Genomic DNA, 19,264 nt, shown 5'->3' on the forward strand with positions numbered 1-19,264 from the left:
GTCTCCCATGAATGGCACTACTATATTATATGAAAGATACCCATGAAGCTAACATATTTCAAGAAAAACTTAGGGGCTGCTAAATATTTGTGTTCATTTTCCTGCAGATGAATAATCTTTTAATATTTTTACAGGATGAACTGCTAGATGTTTCTTTATCTACTTGATCCACTGTTGCTTACGATTTGTGTAGTCTTTTGTCTTGTTCATCCTTGCTTCTGAAAAACTGACTTGGCTACAGTTACTCGAATACATACCCAAAGGTTTACCCTTCATTTAAAGATTCAGTCTAGTGGATAAATCCTGTGGTAATTTAGGTATAAAAGAGGCTTTCGTCACACTGAGTTTCATTGCACTACAAGCAATCTCTCTCTTCACTTCAAGTTTAGAGGGTGAGCATGATTAAAATAACCAGTCACCCCCCTCAATGTGCAAATGGGCATGTATGATTGAATACTAGAAAGTCGAGCACTGATGCTTATGTGTGTCTCTGCCAAACCAGATGGTCTTAAAGAATCTTGGAAATATCATGTAGTAATAGGATCATCTTTTGACCAGAGGGCCCTGGTTCAAAACCCGTGTCAGAAAGCATCCATATTAGAAAGAAATGCTATGCCTACAAGCTCCAGCTGCAATTACATAACTGACACAGACACTGCCCTTTGGGCTTACTGCAGGGCTGCAAATCAAACAAGATATTTGATCAAATTTAAGTATGGTTATAAAAATTCTAAATGATTGTAAGGAATAATTATTTATTAATTATAATAATTTTATTAAATCATTGCATCTTGCTTTCAAGTGGCTACATTCATAAAAACACGATCAGCGAGACAGATTCATATAATAGTGCTGCAGATAAGTAAAACAATCTTTCAAAAGTGGATACAAATGCCAAAATATCCATGATTGTCTCTATGCAACCATTAATCTGAGGAATCCCATTAGCCACTTCAATTTTATGAATTTTAAAAATTTCCAGTTTGGCTATTATTTCTATTATTATTACTACACAATTTCAGCCAATACATTTCTGAGATTTTACTCTTGATTTATATGCTCTGTACTTCACTTTACTTAAAAAACTTCTTCAGGCCTTTTTTCGTCACATGTAAAACAAAATAATTTCAATGAGACACTGACAGTGAAGCTCCAGTGGACCGATAAAAATTGCACTGTGCTATGCAAGCAGAGGAATTACCCTTTTACCTCTTTGATAGTATGCTTACGACTAGGTTCAGACATTTAACAGTCATCCGGTGCCAATTTATTCGTGTATGATTCAGTGAATTACCATCACACCAAAAGCCACTTTCAGTGAACTACAGCTCTTTGGATAGATGCAAACCTAAAACCTTACTGTGAGGCAGCTAATATAACACTGTGCTGCCTAACTGTTTGTTTCTTTGGTTAACTAATGTAAGTAGTTAAAATACACTGTCAAGATTTATTGTTAGTTCATCTTCTAACGTCTCCTGGTTTAGTCCGTGGAGAATGACTGTAGATTACACTCACCTAGCACTCAAGCACTTTTAATATGCATCTGCAAACACATTTTTAACACTCATATGCAATCCAGGATGGATGGGTAAGGAGATACTTGGGACTCAGTATCTTATTCAGTCCCGAGGCACTATAAACAACAAGATTTTTGGTGGTAATAGGTGAGAATTGAGTAACCAGTGAGGAGTGTATAGGTCCAGGAGATGTTTATCATTACACCCATATTTGCAAATTATTAAAAAAACCACTTCTGAGTAATTTCAACCTTCTATAGTTGACTTTTATGTGTTCAGTTGTGTATGATTTGACATCAAGATCATTCAAAATTGGATTTCTAGTTTACTTTGGAAAAATATTGTGTTTTCTTGCCTTTTTTGACAGCTAACATGAAATTGTGTACCATCTTGAGTTTTCAAATAACTAATGGGCTTTATCAAAAAGCACTTATAAGAATCTGTGTACCAATTTTTGGATATTTTGATATGTATCTCCACCTGTGAATGATTTCCTTGTGCTGTTAAACGTATCTGCTGCATTGTAATGATAAATCTTTCTATAATGATCGTAGCATATTATAAATCCTAATTCTTTTGATTTCCATGTATATATATTATATTCATTGTATCATCACCCTGCAAATGTGATGTTACCTCCTCCGTTTGCGTGTGTTTGATTTATTACGTTCAGTGTACGTTGCAGAACATAGGAGTCACCAAGAATTTTATCTGCAACAGAATTTTGTTTAACTCACTACTTAATACAGAAGGAAACATTTTTGCGCTTTCAAAAAAGAAAAATGTCAGCCCTGTAAATGTTTTGTGGGTAAAAAAAATAATTGAAGACATTCTGTCTCAAGAATCCAAATCATTTTGGCAAGTAATATAAATATAATTTAGTTTTTTGTTTTTTAGAAGAAACCTCAAAGAACTGAGAACATTTTTAATCAAGTAAAAATAAATCTGCTGCACATAGACTCCTTTGTTCTATAATCACTGACAATATTTTTTTTTCTAGAAAGATTAAGTAAACACCAGTCGAAATCATCTCAGCCACCTGTTCCTGTCTTGTCTACCTGTCCGATTACCTGACAGGTAGAACACATGGTAAAGCGCTTGCGTGTTTTAGTCCCGCCCACAGAGCTTAATAACTCAATTAACCCTGGCTATCATTTTGGTAGTCACATTGGCTCAGGTATCAGCCACTGGCAGTGACTCCCAACACAGGCTCATATCCAATTTGTGTCCTCTGCCCTCCAAAGATAAAGGAACGAATCCATCGTCTCTTCGTGATCTGGGTATTGACAGAGCAGTGAGTGGGTGTGACTGGCTCTGAGCAGCCAGAATGCTTATCACATTGGTTTCATGCTCCCATCTCTGTGTGGGGTAAATCAGAGGGGGAAGAATGAAGGAAAAGGAAGAGAGTCACAGAGACAAACTGGGAGGCGGAAAGAGAGGGGGGAGAGTAAATGAAGAAGTGAGCCTCGCAGATTGAGTTTAAATTATGCTGTTTAGCAGCCTCGCTCTCAGCTGCTTCTCATTTTCTGGTGAATTAGAGGACTGATGGGGCTGATATGACACCACATTTTAGTTGGACCTGAAGGTTTTCCACTCTTATTAGGTTTTTCGTTGAACACAAGCAGCCTTTTAATAATTATTTCCTTTTACACGATCAATAAATGGGTGACCCACTCAATCAATTGCATTAAATGTACAGGAAACTGCAGATTTTCAAGTCAAATTTTTATGATGTCAACAACTTTGATCTAATGTTCTCGGTAGGTGTACTACATCTCCAAGGCTACACTCAAGCCGGCCAACAAACAGTACACCACGCTGAAGAACGACTACGAGATGACCCTCCACGCTCACTCATCCATCGTGCCATGTGATGACAATCAGAGCATCCCCACAGTGCACTGTGACTTTGTGCCCATCGCAGAGCTGGAAAATCGAGACAAAGATGCTATCATTGGTAAGAGACAACATTCATCACACTTTATTTATACATTTCTCCAATTTAACAGATAAAAGAACAACTTAACAGTGAGTGAGCAGGTAGAGCTTCAGTGTCAAGGATGGTTAGAAAAAAGGCAAAAGCAGGAGACGTGACTACTTGCTTCTTCTGTTTTTTTTAAGCCTCACAAAACCAAACTGCATCTGACAAGCTCAGTTTTTGCAATCACAGCTCAGAAACATTACTAATGAACTCATCCAGATGGGAATTTGTCACACCAATCGGCAGACTGCAGTGAGTGTTCTGATGATGACCTGACTCACAGCCTCTTCAAACTTTGTGGAACAACTGCTTAAACAGAGCGTTAAAGATAGAAACTTTAGTGTGATTCAGCAACTGTGTTGTGCTTGTGTATGTTTTACAAATCAGAAGCCAAAACAAAAAACAAAAAACATACCAGTGACTGTTGTGTGAGTCAATCCAGGCAAAGAATACAACACATTTCTCATGAAAGAATATTTTCATATTTTTACCTAAAACGAAATATCTGTTACCTTTTTTTTCTCTGTGATGTTATCTTGTGTACCACATTAGATTGACTCCATTAACAGGAAAACCTCATGAATATTACTCTTTTAATTAGGATTAATTTTTTTGTCTTTAAAATCAAAAATCATGTAGATAAAGGCTTTATGACTTCAGTTCAGTTAGTGGGTTTTTTGCCCATGGAGTATCATACTATCTGATTGCAATTTAAACTGGCCTGGCCCACCCATTTTGTTTATACTTTTAATTTGAAAGAGAAATTGCTGTATGTCACAAGTGAATTTAAATTACTTGTGAAATTAGAATGAATGGGCTTTTATGGTTTTTAGAAATGGGCTGTTGTTGACATGACAAGACATGATTTTCTGCTTCTAGTGTTTAGACTCAAGCAATTAGGCCATAGGTGTAAATGCTACAAAAAAACGAATCTATTTGACAGGCACGTTCGTGTCAGTTGTAAGCCAGATGTCTTGGGAAAATTTGTTATGGCAGGATTAAAATCAAGGTTAATTCAGGCATACTGTAAGAGAAGTCATAGGAAGACGATTACATTTATTCTGCTGTTTTTATTAAGTTTTGTTGTGGCTCCCGCACAGTGTGCTTGACAGGTAAGTTTTATCTTCTTGGCAGATAAGTTGGGATGATCCAAATGAAGATTAGGTTTGAGACAGTAATTTGGTAGTGTTGTTACTTTTTATTAGTGAGACAACTCCACCCATAAAGGGAGAAAATATATATATATGTATATATATGTATATATGCACAAATATACTGTTTTCCAAACTTTATTTTCTCTGAATGCCCTCTAGACTAGGTGTCTTCTTCCACTAATAACTATAAAAAAAACTATTTGTTTAATCTGCGACTTGTACCCCGAGACTGAGCTCTGAATGTGAAACCGTCACAGAAGTTGATGTTTGTACTCTGCACAAGTACAAACAAGGATCTTCAGTTAACAATAAAACAAAATAGCAGTCAAACTGGAAGGAGTCCAGAAACGTACAAGGACACTACCTTGAAGGGGAGATCTGTCAAATTTAAATCAGTTTTCACTTTTGATTTGTATTGGCCTGACTTCACTTTAGTTTGTGATTTTTGATGTAATTCTCACAGGAATCAGGTGTTTTTGTTGCTTAGTTTTTATTTATTTATTCCAATACATTTTTTGTGCAAGCTAAAAATAAACAGATTTTTAAAACAAGATTAAAGAGGAATTTCACACTAAATCCTGTTTGGATGAAACCTATTCTGCTGGCCTCTGTGGGTTGAAAAGTTCAGGTCTGTTGCATTTGTCTTATGCTAGAGCTGTGCGCTGTGTAAGATTTGATTTTTTTGCATTGCACAGTAATCCAGTGTTGTAGCGTCATGGGCTAACAGAGCAAGTAAGAAAACTGACTGATAGCACAGAACCAGGCGTGTTAAGTCTTTTAAGTGCCAGACACACTATATTGGAAAAGAAATTAATGGTCAGAAAGAAATATAAGCAACTGGCTGTACCCTACCAATTGAAAGCTCCATGTAGGTTTACATCCTGAACAGTAATATTACATGGTTACATTATTGGAAACTACCAGCACAGCACCACATTAAATAGTTCAGAGATGCACTGAACAGTTTAGCTGTAGGAGTGCGTTTGCGTTGGTCACTGAGGGGCAGTGTTACATGTCCTGTGTGTCATCTGTTGACTCTCCATTCGCTCTCTCCCTCGACTGCCTCTCACGCTACTCCTTTGTTAAATAGGGGATTATAACATGGTAATGAGAACTGTCAGCCTGTTCCTGTGGTGATAATGGAGTTCAGAGGTGGATGACGTCTCAATCATAATGGAATTAAGGAGGGCTGAGAGAGCACTGACAGAAATACCGGGAGGATGGGTAGGAAGGGGAGAGTGTAGAAAAAGGCTAGCAGAGAAGGCAGAAAGGCAAGATGAGTGATCTGAAGAAAAGGTGTTGTTATTCAGTATTGTTACTTTGTTAAATACATGAACACAAATGTGTAAATCCTCAGGAGACCATGAAATGTGCTACAGACACCCCGCCCCTCCCCCTCGTAGATTTTTTGGTGTGTTTTAGTTCACGTACACAAGGAGATAAATAATGTTATAAACATAATTTATCTCAAGTGAAATGGCAACAGTCAGCCGCAGTGAGGCTTTTCAGAGATGGCAATATTCAAAATAGTAATAGTGAAACAGTAAAAACAGTATTTGTAATTACCAAAAATCATTTCTTATCTTTCAGTAATGGTTAATCCACCTTTATGCACAAACCTTTTAATTCCAATGATGTTTTTAATACTAAAATATAATTATTGTTGTTATCCATGCATTTTCACATTTGCTTTTTTATAAAAAACACAAAAAAAACCATTGTACACATGATTGTTTTTTGATTAAAATGCCAAATTACTGTTATTTCCTTGCGTTCCTGGACAGAAAAAATAGTTTAAATGGATGGATGTCATGCTTGATTAATTTCTGACTTGTCTAGATTTTGGTATAAAACATTTATTTAGTTTGTTATTTGCTTAATAAATAAATATTTGTGTTTTCTTATGACAGGTAGTCAACGCCAGTCTGATACCTATAATCACCCATCAGAGATATGATGTAAATGTCTGATCTTGTTAATATGACAGCTTGTTGTTTTTACAGAATTTAATGCATGGAAAAGATATTTGGGGTAATTTATCAGTGGTGTCATCACATAGCAGCATTTTTATAATACTACAGTACTGTTTGCAGCACATGTAGCAGACTACACACACCAGAGCAGATGCTGGTACCAAGCAGTTTCTTCACAGTGAGACGATAATTACTTTATGAAATACACTGCTGGAGACAATGACCGCAAAGACACAAAATAGTACCTGATTTACATGTTGATGAGAGCTTGATTTTGACCCAGAAGCCAAACAGCTTTATTAGCCACAACCAGGAAATTGTACACTTCAGGTACCAGGTACTTCAGATTTAACTTCAGGTTTATTAGCAGGAGTATGTTTGTGCACTACCAGTTTGTCCTCCATGGTTAGACTATCAGTGCACAATTCTGTCATTTTCTGATGTATCTGAGGGAACAAATGATCTGAATGCCACGGTGAATGCCATCATGTGGCTGTTTACAGCACTTTGAAACAGACAGCTTACAGGGAGTGTTCCAGTTATAGCAGGAGGAAACTGTGATGAGCTTCTTAAGAAGACTATCTAGATGGAGAAATCTGCCATATTCAGTCATGTTTTCTTTATGCTTTTTATGGGTGGAGTCATACCTTTTGGATTCCACCTTGTAAAGGAACATCACAATTGTTGACTCAAGTCGAACTGAAATCTGTATTTGAATATTTTGTTTTTATCAACTTTTCTTTATTATCTTAGAGCTCCTCATTGCTCCTCAGTGCAGTAATCCTGAATGAAGTGTTTAGGCCTTGAACATGACAAGAAACTTGAAAGAGGGATGAGTGTATTTGTTGTCATTTGGAAAGTGGTGCTGGGTGTTAGCCAGCCTGGTATGACATTTATGTCACTCTGCTGTAACTTGGCAATATCAGAGGGGTGTCAGCTCTGTGCTCTGTTGGGCCTTTACTGCTTATGATGTGATAACACTTCATATTATGTAGAGTATATCCAGGGGGCATTTTTAAACTCTACACTGTGTAGAGACATCTCAGGAGGTGCTCTTCACATAACGCCCTTTTTCATACCCGACTGTAAGGATATTGTCTTCCTGTTATCAAGAGATAGAGTTGTAAAATGATTTTCTCTACCTCTAGATGTGATTGGAATATGTAAGAGTGCTGAGGATGTATCCCGTATCACCACTAAGAACAGCAGAGAAGTCTCCAAGAGGGCTCTCAGCATAATCGACCAAACAGGCAAAGTCGTGACAGTCACACTGTGGGGCGAAGAGGTAATAACTGTAATCTCTCTCTCACGCTCTGTCTTTTTGTATCCAAGGATTGATTTCCAATTTGACATTAAAAAGTGTTGAACACTCTTTAATTGAACGTGTTTATGAAGGTGCCCATGCATGTATGTGCGCATACATCCATGCATATGTACTCTCACATCTCTCTTTGGGTGCTCTCGAGTACAAAAACACTTTGATTAGGTTTTCTGGGCTGTAAAATTTGGATCGGTCAAATCATTCCTGTGACCTTCAGGGCTGTTTTGAACGAGAGTCTCCTATTTGAGACAGAAGGCTAAATAACTCTCGAATGTGCATGAAATAGCGCTATTCTTCTCTAAGCTCATTCGATCTGCAAGAGCTAATCCCCTACTCTTTGCAGAAATCCAAAAATGACTTTCAAATTAACTTGTAGGTTGTCCAATTATGAAAGCACACCATACCAAATATTACTTTCTGGTGTCTTCAAGCTGCAGACACAGACTAAACATGTAAGAGACAATAATACAACTGCTTTTGCAGCCTCGCATTCTGTCTCCTGAATTACTTTCTTAGACACTCTCTTTTTTTTTCTTCTTCTTTTTCCTTTCTCCAGGCAGAAAATTTTGATGGCTCTACGCAGCCAGTGGTTGCCATCAAAGGAGCTCGATTGTCTGATTTTGGGGGAAGATCTCTCTCTGCATTGTTCAGTTCAACAGTCATGGTCAACCCAGATATACCACAGGCCTTTAGACTGAGAGCCTGGTGAGTCACTCTGATGTGCAGCCATACACCAACAATTATACACTTGCACTGATAATAACATCAATAAGTTCTTTGTAAAAAAAAAAGACCCAACTGCATTGCTCATACAAATGAAATGAGGCATGGTAAATTCCACCAGGCGTCTCACACATAAATATAAATGCAAAGCCCCAGTGATTACTTGGCTGGAGACTGGTGGCATGTGCCCCCTCAGTCCCAGCAGGACTCAAGACAGGATGTAGACAGAAGGGTGGTAGGAGGGAGCACCACAAAAGTAAAGCCCAAGTATTTGTGTTTTCCAGCTCCTAACTGCTTTTGTACTTGCTCACAAAGATGGGAACGTGGTGAGCCGCATCAGACTGGATTCTTATTAGCAGTTCCTGTGGAGGGATTTTGAATTATGACTCATTCACTCATTAAGGCTGTTCCCAAGTCTGGACACTGTTAAAACAAAAACGCTGTTTCCTTTTTCCTCCCTCTGTGTGTGTGTGTGTGTGTGTACATAACAATCCTTCAGTGTGCATATGATTGCCTGTGTGCTACTCTTGAAATCTATTCTTAGGCACTAAATTGCATCAAACAGCACTCATACCTTCAAAGTGTAAATACAGTAAATTCAGGCGTGTTCCCGAAGGCAGTGTTCTGTTCACACTTTTAAATTGTTAATGACTGCATTATGAATTCTGCTAATTGTTCCATGATTGATCATTTTGGCCACTTTTATGGGTACGTTATATTAGTTATGACAGTTACTTATGTGTGCAGGAGAAAGTGAAGGGGTAGGCTGCATTGCTCTAGCTTTAATCTTGGTCTTATTGGTCTCTGGTGTTGATATTTAAAGGGCTAAATAAGTAAAAAAAAACTGCACCCTCCTTCCTTTCATCACTTTTTCCATTCTCCTCTAATCCGCAGCTTTTCCTCTTGATCTCAGCTGCTGTTTGGTCCTTATTCAAGTTTACATGCTGGCAGCAGTCAATGAATGACAATGAAGTTAGTCAAGTACCAGACAGTTATCCACTTATTTTTTATATTTAGGTCTGCGCTTTAGAAAGACAAAGGAGGTCTGTCTGACTCTACTTCCTGTGGCGATGCGGTGCTATGTGGGATTGTTTGGACCAGACTTCTTTGCATAATTCAAGGAAGCTGATGAATTTGGATGATGAGTTGATTAGATGGCACTGCTTAGTTAGACTGCTGAGCAGGAGTCACACTGATCCATGAAGATTTTAGATGGTATATTAAAAAGGTAGATAAATTAATAAAAGGCATGCATAGACAATACTCGACAGGTTTTATTTATTTGTATTTTTCACTTGGTGAATGAACTATGAATGTGGATGCTAATGTATGCAGAGAAAAAAGGATAAATGGTCTGTTAATGCATTTGGCAGCCATATGTCAGATCAGATATATTGCAGGATGTTGTGTCTGGAAATCAGTTACAAGAGCGATTCAGACATGTCTGAAGATGGCTTATTTGGATTATAATTGATACAGTGCAGTTAGCGATTGAGTTTAGTTACTCCTCAAGAAAATGCCTTAGAACAAACATGTAAAAAAAATATACACACATTTGCTTTGACACTTTCTTTTTCACAAATAGATACACTGCCGAACATATTCAGATCCAGTGTTCATGGAACATCTAGTGTAGTTTAATATTTTCAGTATCCAGGGATCTTTACTTGTGTCCTCAAGCATACACTGTGTTTACTTTTGACTTATCAAATCCGTATTTCTTTTCCCTGCTCTCTGTATAATGTGCATGACAATTTAAAAAGAATATACCAATGTGTTTTGGTTCATAGGCATGCCTGGACATACACCCATCAGGCATAACATTATGACCACCTGTTTAATATTGTGTTGGTACCCTTTTTGCTGCCATACAGCTCTGACTTGTCATGGATTCTACTGGATCCCTGAAGGTATGCTGAGGCATCTGGACCAAAATTTTAGCCTCCATGGATCAGGCTTGTTTGTCCAACACATCCCACAAATGCTTGATTGGATTGAGGGCTTTAAAATTTGGAGACCAAGTCAATACCTCATGAACCATTCCTGAACCATTTTCGCTTTGTGGCAGGGTGCATTATCCTGCTGAAAGAGAGCTCAAGGAATGCCATTTCAGTGAAAGGGTGTACATGGTCTGCAACAGTGTTTAGGTAGTTACTACATGTAAAAGTAACATCCACATGAATGGATCCAAGGTTTCCCAGCAGAACATTGCCCAAAGCATCACCCTGCCACTCCCGACTTGCCTTTTTCTCATAGTGCATCCTGGTGCTGGGTGTTTCCTGGGTAATCAATGCACACACAGTTGGCCATCCACGTGTTGTAAAAGAAAGTGTGACTCATCAGACCAGGCCACCTTCTTCCATTCCGCTCTGCTCCATTTCTGATCCTCACTCTCAGTGGTGAACAGGGGGCATGATCACTCTGACTGGTTTGCGGCTATACAGCCCCGTACACAAGAAACTGTGATCGACTGTGTATTCGGACACTTCTTTATCAGAAATTCGCATAAACGTTTTCGGCAATTTGAGCTAGAGTAGCTCATCCGTTCGCTCTCCACATGCATTAGTGAACCTTGGCCAATCAGGGCCCTGTCACTGGTTCACCAGCGTTCCTCCCTTGGACTGCTATTAATAGATTGTGACCGCAAACACCCCGCTGACCCAGTCATCTAGCCATCATAATTTGGCACTTGTCAAACTCACTCAAATCCTTGAACATGTCCATTTATCCTGCTTGTAACGCATCAACTTTGAGGACAAAATGTTCAATCGCTCCCTAATATATCCAACCCACTGACAGGTGCCATGATGAAGAGAGAATCAGTATTATTCACTTCACCTGTCAGTGCTTATAATGCTATGCCTAATCAACGCATATTTATTCATGTCATCTCTATAGGTATGACCGGGAAGGCTTTGCAATCAACAGCCAGTCGCTGACAGAGACCAGGTCAGCAGGCACAGGATTAAACGTGAACTGGAAAACACTGAGCGACATTAAGAATGAAGACATGGGCCATGGAGAGAAGGTGACGTCAGCACATGCAAACATACTTACATACACATTGCATTACCTTATTTCCAAAGACATTATCATTACATGCATTTAGATTTAAAAGGGAAATAAAATAAAGATCACTGAAGGTTTACTTTACCCAAATAGCAGCCAATATCAGAATAAATTTTAGGAATGGGGTGGACGAGACTAAAGTAAGATCCATGGACGGCATTAAAATGTTCTTTGCAGTTAGGATTAGGTGACTTGTTTTACAGTCTTTGATTGTTTTATGTTTTATTAATTGTTTTATGAACCACAAGCAGCTACAGTGCTTGCTACATTGAATGGACAGTGGGGGATCTGCAGTAAATCTGATCAAAATTAAACCACAAGGTGTTAAACAGCAAAAGGGTAAATCTTGTTGTTTGTGTTGCAGTTTTAGTTTGATTTCTGAGTCAGTTCTTTATGAAAGTCTTGGTAGGAAGCAGATTGATATGTGAGTCAGAAAATCCTTCTCTCACTCAGGCAGCTGGCTACTGTTTGAAGAGGAATGAAAGAGACCCTGTGCAGATGATGTAACATCAGCATAGCTACAGTACAGCCAAGGTTGATAACAGAAAATCTTTCCAGCGTTGTAAGACAAGCACTGTAAACATTGAGTTTTGGCACCAGCCCCCAAAAATCAAAGAGTTAAAGCTTTAATGCTTTGAAAGTTTCCAGTCACATGGGGACAAATCCATCATGTTGACGGACTTTGACGTCAGGAGTGTAATGCTGTTTTTACATTTTTTATTTCTTAACTTGAACTTGCTTGCTCTTGTTACCTTCACAGTGTGGATTGGGCTTTCTTGAATTACATATACAGCTGCGTCTGGACAAATTAGAATATTGCAAAAAAGATTGTGTTTTGTTTCATATATTCTGTATTCATTACACATGAATTGAAATAAATATAGTGATATGTTTATTTAGGCGATTACAGTTTTTAGGTCACGAAAATCAAAAATGCAGCATTACAGAAAGTGTATCCTTTGGTGTAGTGCAGTACATTCAACTGCAGTCACTTGGAAGACTGTTGACTTAGCAGTTTTCCAGATGACAATGCTCGACCCTCCACACAGAGAGCAAGCTACATAAGGTTACTGCTGAAAAAGCTGGCTGTTTGCAGAGTGGTGTACCAAACTGTATTAGTGAAGAGTTCACTGGAAGGGAAAGTGTGCTAGGAACGGTGTGCGGGATGACCATACCCTTCATGAGTAGTCACAAAGAGTAGTCTGAGGCTGGTGTCAATCTCACCACGCAGATGTCTTCAGGAAAGGAGGTACAACTGTTGCATTGCTAATATAAGTGATGTCAAGCCACTACTAAACCAAAGATGGCGTCAGAAGGGTCTTACCTGTGCTTAGGAAAAAGAACTGGAGTGGTCCAAAGTCCTCTTTTTAGATGAAAGTAAATTTTGCATTTCATTTTCAAATCAAGGTCAAAGAGTCTAGATGAAGAGTGAGGAGGCACAGAATCCAAGGTGTTTGAAGTCCAGTGTGAAGTTTCCACAGTCTGTGATGATTTGGGTGCCGTGTCATCTGCTGGTTTTGGTGGAGCTTGGTCAGCTGTGTTTAATCAAAGTCCAAAGTCAATGCGGGCGTAAAACAGGAGATTTTGAAGTACTGAACCACACAGAGAATCTATGGGGTATTTTCAAGAGGAAGATGACAAAAATCCCCAAATCCAGATGAGCTGATGGCAGCAAGCGATCTGGACTTCAGTAACACCTCAGCTTTGCCACAAGCGCCACGCCATGCTGCTCCAGTAAAAGGAGCCCCAACATTTTTTATCTAATCGTGGAAAAATATTCTTATAATCTGAGATACTGGATTTCTGAGCATTAAGAGCTGCAAGCCATCATCTTCAAAATTAAATTTAAAAAAAGACTTGAAATATTTCACTTTGTATGTAGTGAATATACGATGTAATACACTGTATGAAAGGGAAATTGCTGAAAAATCAGGAACTCACAAAGTGCAAATAACATTATATTACATTTAATTCTACAAACAAAGATGCTGTATTTTTTTCCCTGTCCTGTAAGAAAATAACCAGAATTTCTTTTAAATTCATGTCAGAATTCATTCACGGCACGGCCGAGTCTGAATATGGTCATGCCAATAAAGCCATTATCACTGAACTGAACCCACAAAAGGCACGATGAGCAATCCTGACTGCTAAACATCACAGGGTGATAATGTGATTGAAGGCCTCTTATTAAAAACTATCAAAGAAGATTTTCTGTAAACAGACATGGTTTCAGTGATTTTTAGACCTGACTGCTGCTCAGCCTCATTTGAATGTAAGCATTTAGAGAAACACAAATCCACAGTCAGTCTTCCATTCATTGTAAACAGAGCAGCTCTAGGCTGTGCCTTGCTATGACTTCATGGATTAGAGTCATGCTTCTCTTGTTTTAACTGTGGGAGGGAGATAGCGATGCTCACGTATTAGCAGTAAAGCCAAACGCCATTGGATGAGCAGGCGAGAACCCTCAAATTGAATCGTGTGCCATTTTAAGAGGTGTCATTGCACAGAATTATCAAGCTTTTGACCAAAAGCAGAGTGCATCTAAATGTGATGCGCCACTCCTAAAATTTCTAATTAATGAGATTTAGTTCAGGCTAGTCTCCCTCATTCCTCACATTTAATTGGAAGCCACTTACGGGTAGCTTCAAGATCAATGTCGCTTCTAATAAAAATTTCTAATTATGTTTTTGGAGGTGTGGGAAGCCTATAGGGCATAACATTTCCAGAAGGGAAGTGGCGCAGATAGAAAACGTGGGAGACTGAGAGCTGATGAGTGGAAAAAGTCAGGCAGAGCCACTCAAGCTACATGTCACTTACAAAGCTGCACTGAGGGATGTTTTTTTCTCGGGGGAGGGCGGGGACCAAGGCCACAGGAGAAGGCGTAAAGAAAGTAGTGAAGAGTGGACTGGATAGAAGTGACAAGGGTTATTAAGAAAAGGTAACGTCGGGATGAGGGTTGAAAGGTGAGAAATCCCTCTTTTTCTTGTTTTTCTTGTTTTTTCTCCTCTTCTTATCCTCTGTCCTGTCCTCTTTTCTGTCTTCTTAGCTGTCTGCCCTGCGTACCACCTACCGTTTCTGTAATTGAAAGGCTTTAAGAAGCTTGTCTCTCGCGTACTCTGAGGCTGCGTCTTTGGTTATAATAATGGAATTCAAGTCATTAGCTTATAGTTTGAAGGGATCTAATTTGACATTCTACCTGTTTGCCTCCATGTATGTGCGTGACTGTTTGCACGCGCATGTGTGTGTATGTGTGTGTGCACACGCGCGCATGCAAGTGTACAAGCTATTTCTAATTAATGTAGCAATGTGTGTGTTGGGGTTTGGGGACAAGCATTAAAGTTGGCATGTGCAGCCACGTCAATTATGTGAAGTAGATTTTCACTTGGTTGCCCTTCCACATACAAATTTTAATTGCATTTAGGTGCCAGAAGGTGACACAGGGATTTGGTGTGATAAGAATGAAAACTATTTTCAGAGCAGTGTGTGTGTGTGTGTGTGTGTGTTAATGTTTCTGAATCTTTAGGTAAGTGTGCACACATATTTTTACATTGTGTTCTGTGTCTGTTTTTATGTGCAGCGTTAGTCATGCTACTCTTCCAGGCGCTCCTCAGTGTGCTTAAGGTTAAGACTTTGCCCCAAGGCTTTTGTGTACACACTGGAATACTGAGGGAGAGAATAAAACACGAAGGGAGAACCGGAAAGATGATGACAAATGCAGTGGGATTTATTTAGAGTGGTCTAGTTTTGTGGGAATCACTATGTTTCAGATCGCGATGACCTCTATCCGCTCATTGTCTGTAGCATCTGCCAACATTAGGAGTCCTCAACAACCCCGTGCTCTCAAAAAGCATCCTGTTTTCTTTTCTCCTGTTACGTCCACCCTTCTACCACCTTCCCCACTCATCGCCTTCCCACCTCTCCAGCCTTCCAGCACTCCAATCTGCCCAAGTCTGCAAAACGTGATGAGGCAGGCGGAAAGATGGGAGTGGAGTGTTGAGGGGGAGAGCGCTGTTGCTAACGGGAGGAATTCTCCTAATTAAAAAAAAAAAAAAAAAGCCTTACCAAGTGTTCAAGAAGGGTTCTTGCCGTGTGGCATGAGTACTGGGTAGATGGATGGGTGGACAGATTATGAGGCTGTGAGTCAGTGTTAGCTAGAGGGGGGAAAAGTGTCAAAGAGCTCTAAGTCTGACTGGCAGTATCTGTAGAGGTCATGAGGACAGAGGACATCATCAACCCTCTCATGAGCGACGCTGTGAACACAACGGCCTTTTCACATTCCATGCTCTTACTAAACACTTTACAGCAAGTGTGGGCTGTATAACGAAGGAACAGCATTGCTCTGTCAGCGTGTGTGTGTGTGTGTGTGTGTGTGTGTGTGTGTGTGTGTGTGTGTGTGTGCGTGCGCGTGCGCAAATTTGGCCGGCATCCTAGAAAGAGTCTTTGATAGACTCATTTAGGCCAACATTAGTAATGAGTCTGGCCCAGCTCTAGCTTGTAGTTGTTGTTTAGAATGCATTTTAAAGCATTTCATTTTAAATTCTGGCTTCAATTCCAACATCTTGTTTAAGACCTGTTCTCCTGATAGAAGAAATACCCTCTGGTGAATCGAGGAAAATACATTTTTCTGTGGTTTTTCCAAGCATGTGCAGGTATATCACATTCATCACCCCGTGCTTAACCGCGTGTATGTTTGCATGCAGGCACGTCCACGTGCGTGCCTTTTCCCAACGAGATGCAGTTCCTGTGCTGTGCGCATTCTTTATATTTATATTTATGGAAATCAAATGCCGAGCGTCTCCACAGGATGAGAGAATAGCCTTTTCCCCCCATAGAATTAGCATTTCTTTCCTTTTTAGCTGTTGATTTTACCAGTGTGAGTTCTGCTGCCTAAGGAGCTAATATCTGTTTAAATTACAGCAATATCGCTGCATTTTAATTTGATGCTGTTTGACTGTGTACACTTTAATTTAAATTCCTAACAGAAAGAAGTTTAGCTCATTGTATGTGTATTCCAAATGCACAAGTTTGGGTCTTTGCATATAACCTTGCACCGAGCCGTGTGTATATGTCGGCGTGCTTGTGCGCGCGCATACATTAGCACATTAGCACTATTTCAAAACTAGAGAGGAAGAGAGAGAGATCCGTCTCATCTTGCATTTATTATGCAAAGAATTCTCAAACTCCCTCTGCTCTCTTTTTAAACTGTTCCAAGATTGTTTGGAAGTCAAATAGAGATGTGTAAACAGCATGCATCTACCAGCTGGGCCAACTTGTTGGCAACAGTTTTACAGTTGATGCCAAATTTGATCTGAGTTTATTTTTATTTTATTTAATATTTCCCTTTCGCCCTCTTTAAAACTGTCCGCTCTGAAAGGCCCACTTTTATTCCTCTCGATCTCACATTTCTTTTGGATTTTATCGTTTAATTTCATCACTTTTAAGTCATGTTTTTAAAAGTAAGGCAGCTTAAATTACAAGAAAATACCAAAAGAATACTTACAATATTTAGATGAAAACAACACATCCACGGAGGGTTATTCACCTGGAGTGCTGATGAATGTTGCTTTTGAATGTGCCGCTCAATATAAAAAAAAAGTTTTAAAACATTCCTAAGTTCTAAGCAGCCTCATTCAATAGAAAAGTTGTAATGTCTACAGTAAAGGTTGTCTGTCTTTGTAAATATACTAATGCAGCTTCTTAAGCTAAGAGGTCCTCGGTTATCCGTTGCAAGTGAATGAATGGAGAAGTCAAATCTTCATTTTGCTGTGTTACGTTTCTGTGCACGGGTTTGGATACATCAAATATTTTGAAGTGAAAAGAAGTAAACAGAGCTCCTGCAGCAAACTTCAAATTAATACGCTAATATTAGTGCACTTCTTTTTTCTTTATGAATTTAAAAGTCACAAACAGTAAAAGTGATTATGGCATCAGTGCTGCTTTATAGAAGCCAACTTCTTTTTAGCTTCACTCTCTTGATTGACTGTGTGATATTTGCATACAGATTTTGGTATTTGTTGAATTATTCGGCTCCTGTGTTCTGTTGTTTTTTGTTTGTTTGTCGTTTTTTTTAAATGCTGCTCCTTTTTTTAGTGAAAGATTGCATGTTCAGTTCCTGAATGAGGTAGCAGTCCACATTTCCTACTGATAACTTGTTTTGTATAAGTCTTGTTTACGCATCAGCACTGCACAAGGGAAAGGTGCACCACCTATTCTCTGTCAGCTAAACCTTCCTCAAGCTCTTTTGCAGTGATATGGGAGTTTTTTTTGTCTTTTGTGATTAGCTTCAGTTTTAGATCTTTTGTCAGCTGCCTTAAAGCAGCCCGCAGTTGTTAATTGCTACCACAAAATTTAAGGAATTATAGATGCACTGGAAATGTCATCGGCTGTCAGTTTGTAATGATATTTGTTGACCTGTCTTGTAAATCCTGTTGAGTCAGGACTATTTTTATAACTTTATGAAAGAACAGTGCATTTGTATTTACAATTATTTGTTCAGACTTTTGTTTCAAACTTTTGTACAGATCTGTGTTCATATGCATACCTTTAACTTTAATCTTGACTCAAGAGTCTACAAGATGGTGTAACAGTTTTACTCAATTCTAAAACTCCAAAAAAGCAATCAGATGGCTTTGCTCTGAAAGCTTGAATGAAAGGAGGCAAATATGAGCCAGCTACAAGGACGGCTACAGTTAATTTCTTGTTTTAACATCTGCCAGCTCTGCAAACATTCAAAGGAGAAAGCTGCCAGTTAAACAGGAAAACTAAATGATCCATAACACTGGCACTGACTATTATTCTGCCATGAGTTCCTTTCTCCTGCAGCTATATGCTGTCAATTTGCCATATTTTTACTGACACCGACTTAAATTATGCTTTTGAGGATTGGTGTTAATTAGCTGGTGAAACAATGCTAGATTGTCTCCCGGTTCCAGCAGGAATAGTTTGACTGTTGCAAAAATTGCACATTAAATGCAAAGTTCTTAAAACAAGTCTCGCATGATTTGGTTGATTTGCCACATTCACATTTAATATGGAAGAGTAATAGATTGAAAAATATAATAGACAAAATGCAATTAAACTGCTGCTGGTTAGCACAGCACCTACAGATTAACTGCAGCTTCCGAGACAATCCGATTGGAGCAATATGATTTGGTGTTTATAGCAATCGAGCTCAACCCCTGTAATAAGATAAATATGTTTTTGTGTTCCATTTTCAGGCACAGTATTTCAGCTGCGTGGCGACAGTGCTGTACATTCGTAAGGAGAATTGTCTGTACCAAGCCTGTCCATCTGCAGACTGCAACAAGAAGGTCATCGACCAGCAGAATGGGCTGTACCGCTGCGAAAAGTGTAACAGAGAGTTCCCCAACTTCAAATACAGACTCTTACTTTCTGTAAGTGTGCACAGTGCACATCAATAGTGGTTGTTATACATACTGTGATGAGAATTATTGTAACCTCCATGAATATGCATGACCGCACGCACACATACACATATAAATAATCTCTCGCCCACTCATCATCTC

The 19,264-nt window shown here is 39.0% G+C and overlaps 1 protein-coding gene across 2 annotated transcripts in view; it reads left to right on the forward strand.

Moving 5' to 3' along the window:
* The window catches only part of LOC100703384 (replication protein A 70 kDa DNA-binding subunit), a 41,977-nt gene that overhangs the window by 14,359 nt on the left and 8,354 nt on the right, over positions 1–19,264 (forward strand). For both annotated transcript variants that reach the window (XM_003457545.5, XM_013265596.3), the window contains exons 10-14: positions 3,282–3,474; positions 7,774–7,910; positions 8,503–8,651; positions 11,568–11,697; positions 18,956–19,132. In XM_003457545.5, the coding sequence (XP_003457593.1) occupies positions 3,282–3,474; positions 7,774–7,910; positions 8,503–8,651; positions 11,568–11,697; positions 18,956–19,132 (786 nt within the window). The remainder of the gene's footprint in view (positions 1–3,281; positions 3,475–7,773; positions 7,911–8,502; positions 8,652–11,567; positions 11,698–18,955; positions 19,133–19,264) is intronic.

The sequence above is a fragment of the Oreochromis niloticus genome, linkage group LG10 (genome assembly GCF_001858045.2).
Source record: "Oreochromis niloticus isolate F11D_XX linkage group LG10, O_niloticus_UMD_NMBU, whole genome shotgun sequence".
In the NCBI taxonomy this organism is placed as follows: Eukaryota; Metazoa; Chordata; class Actinopteri; order Cichliformes; family Cichlidae; genus Oreochromis; species Oreochromis niloticus.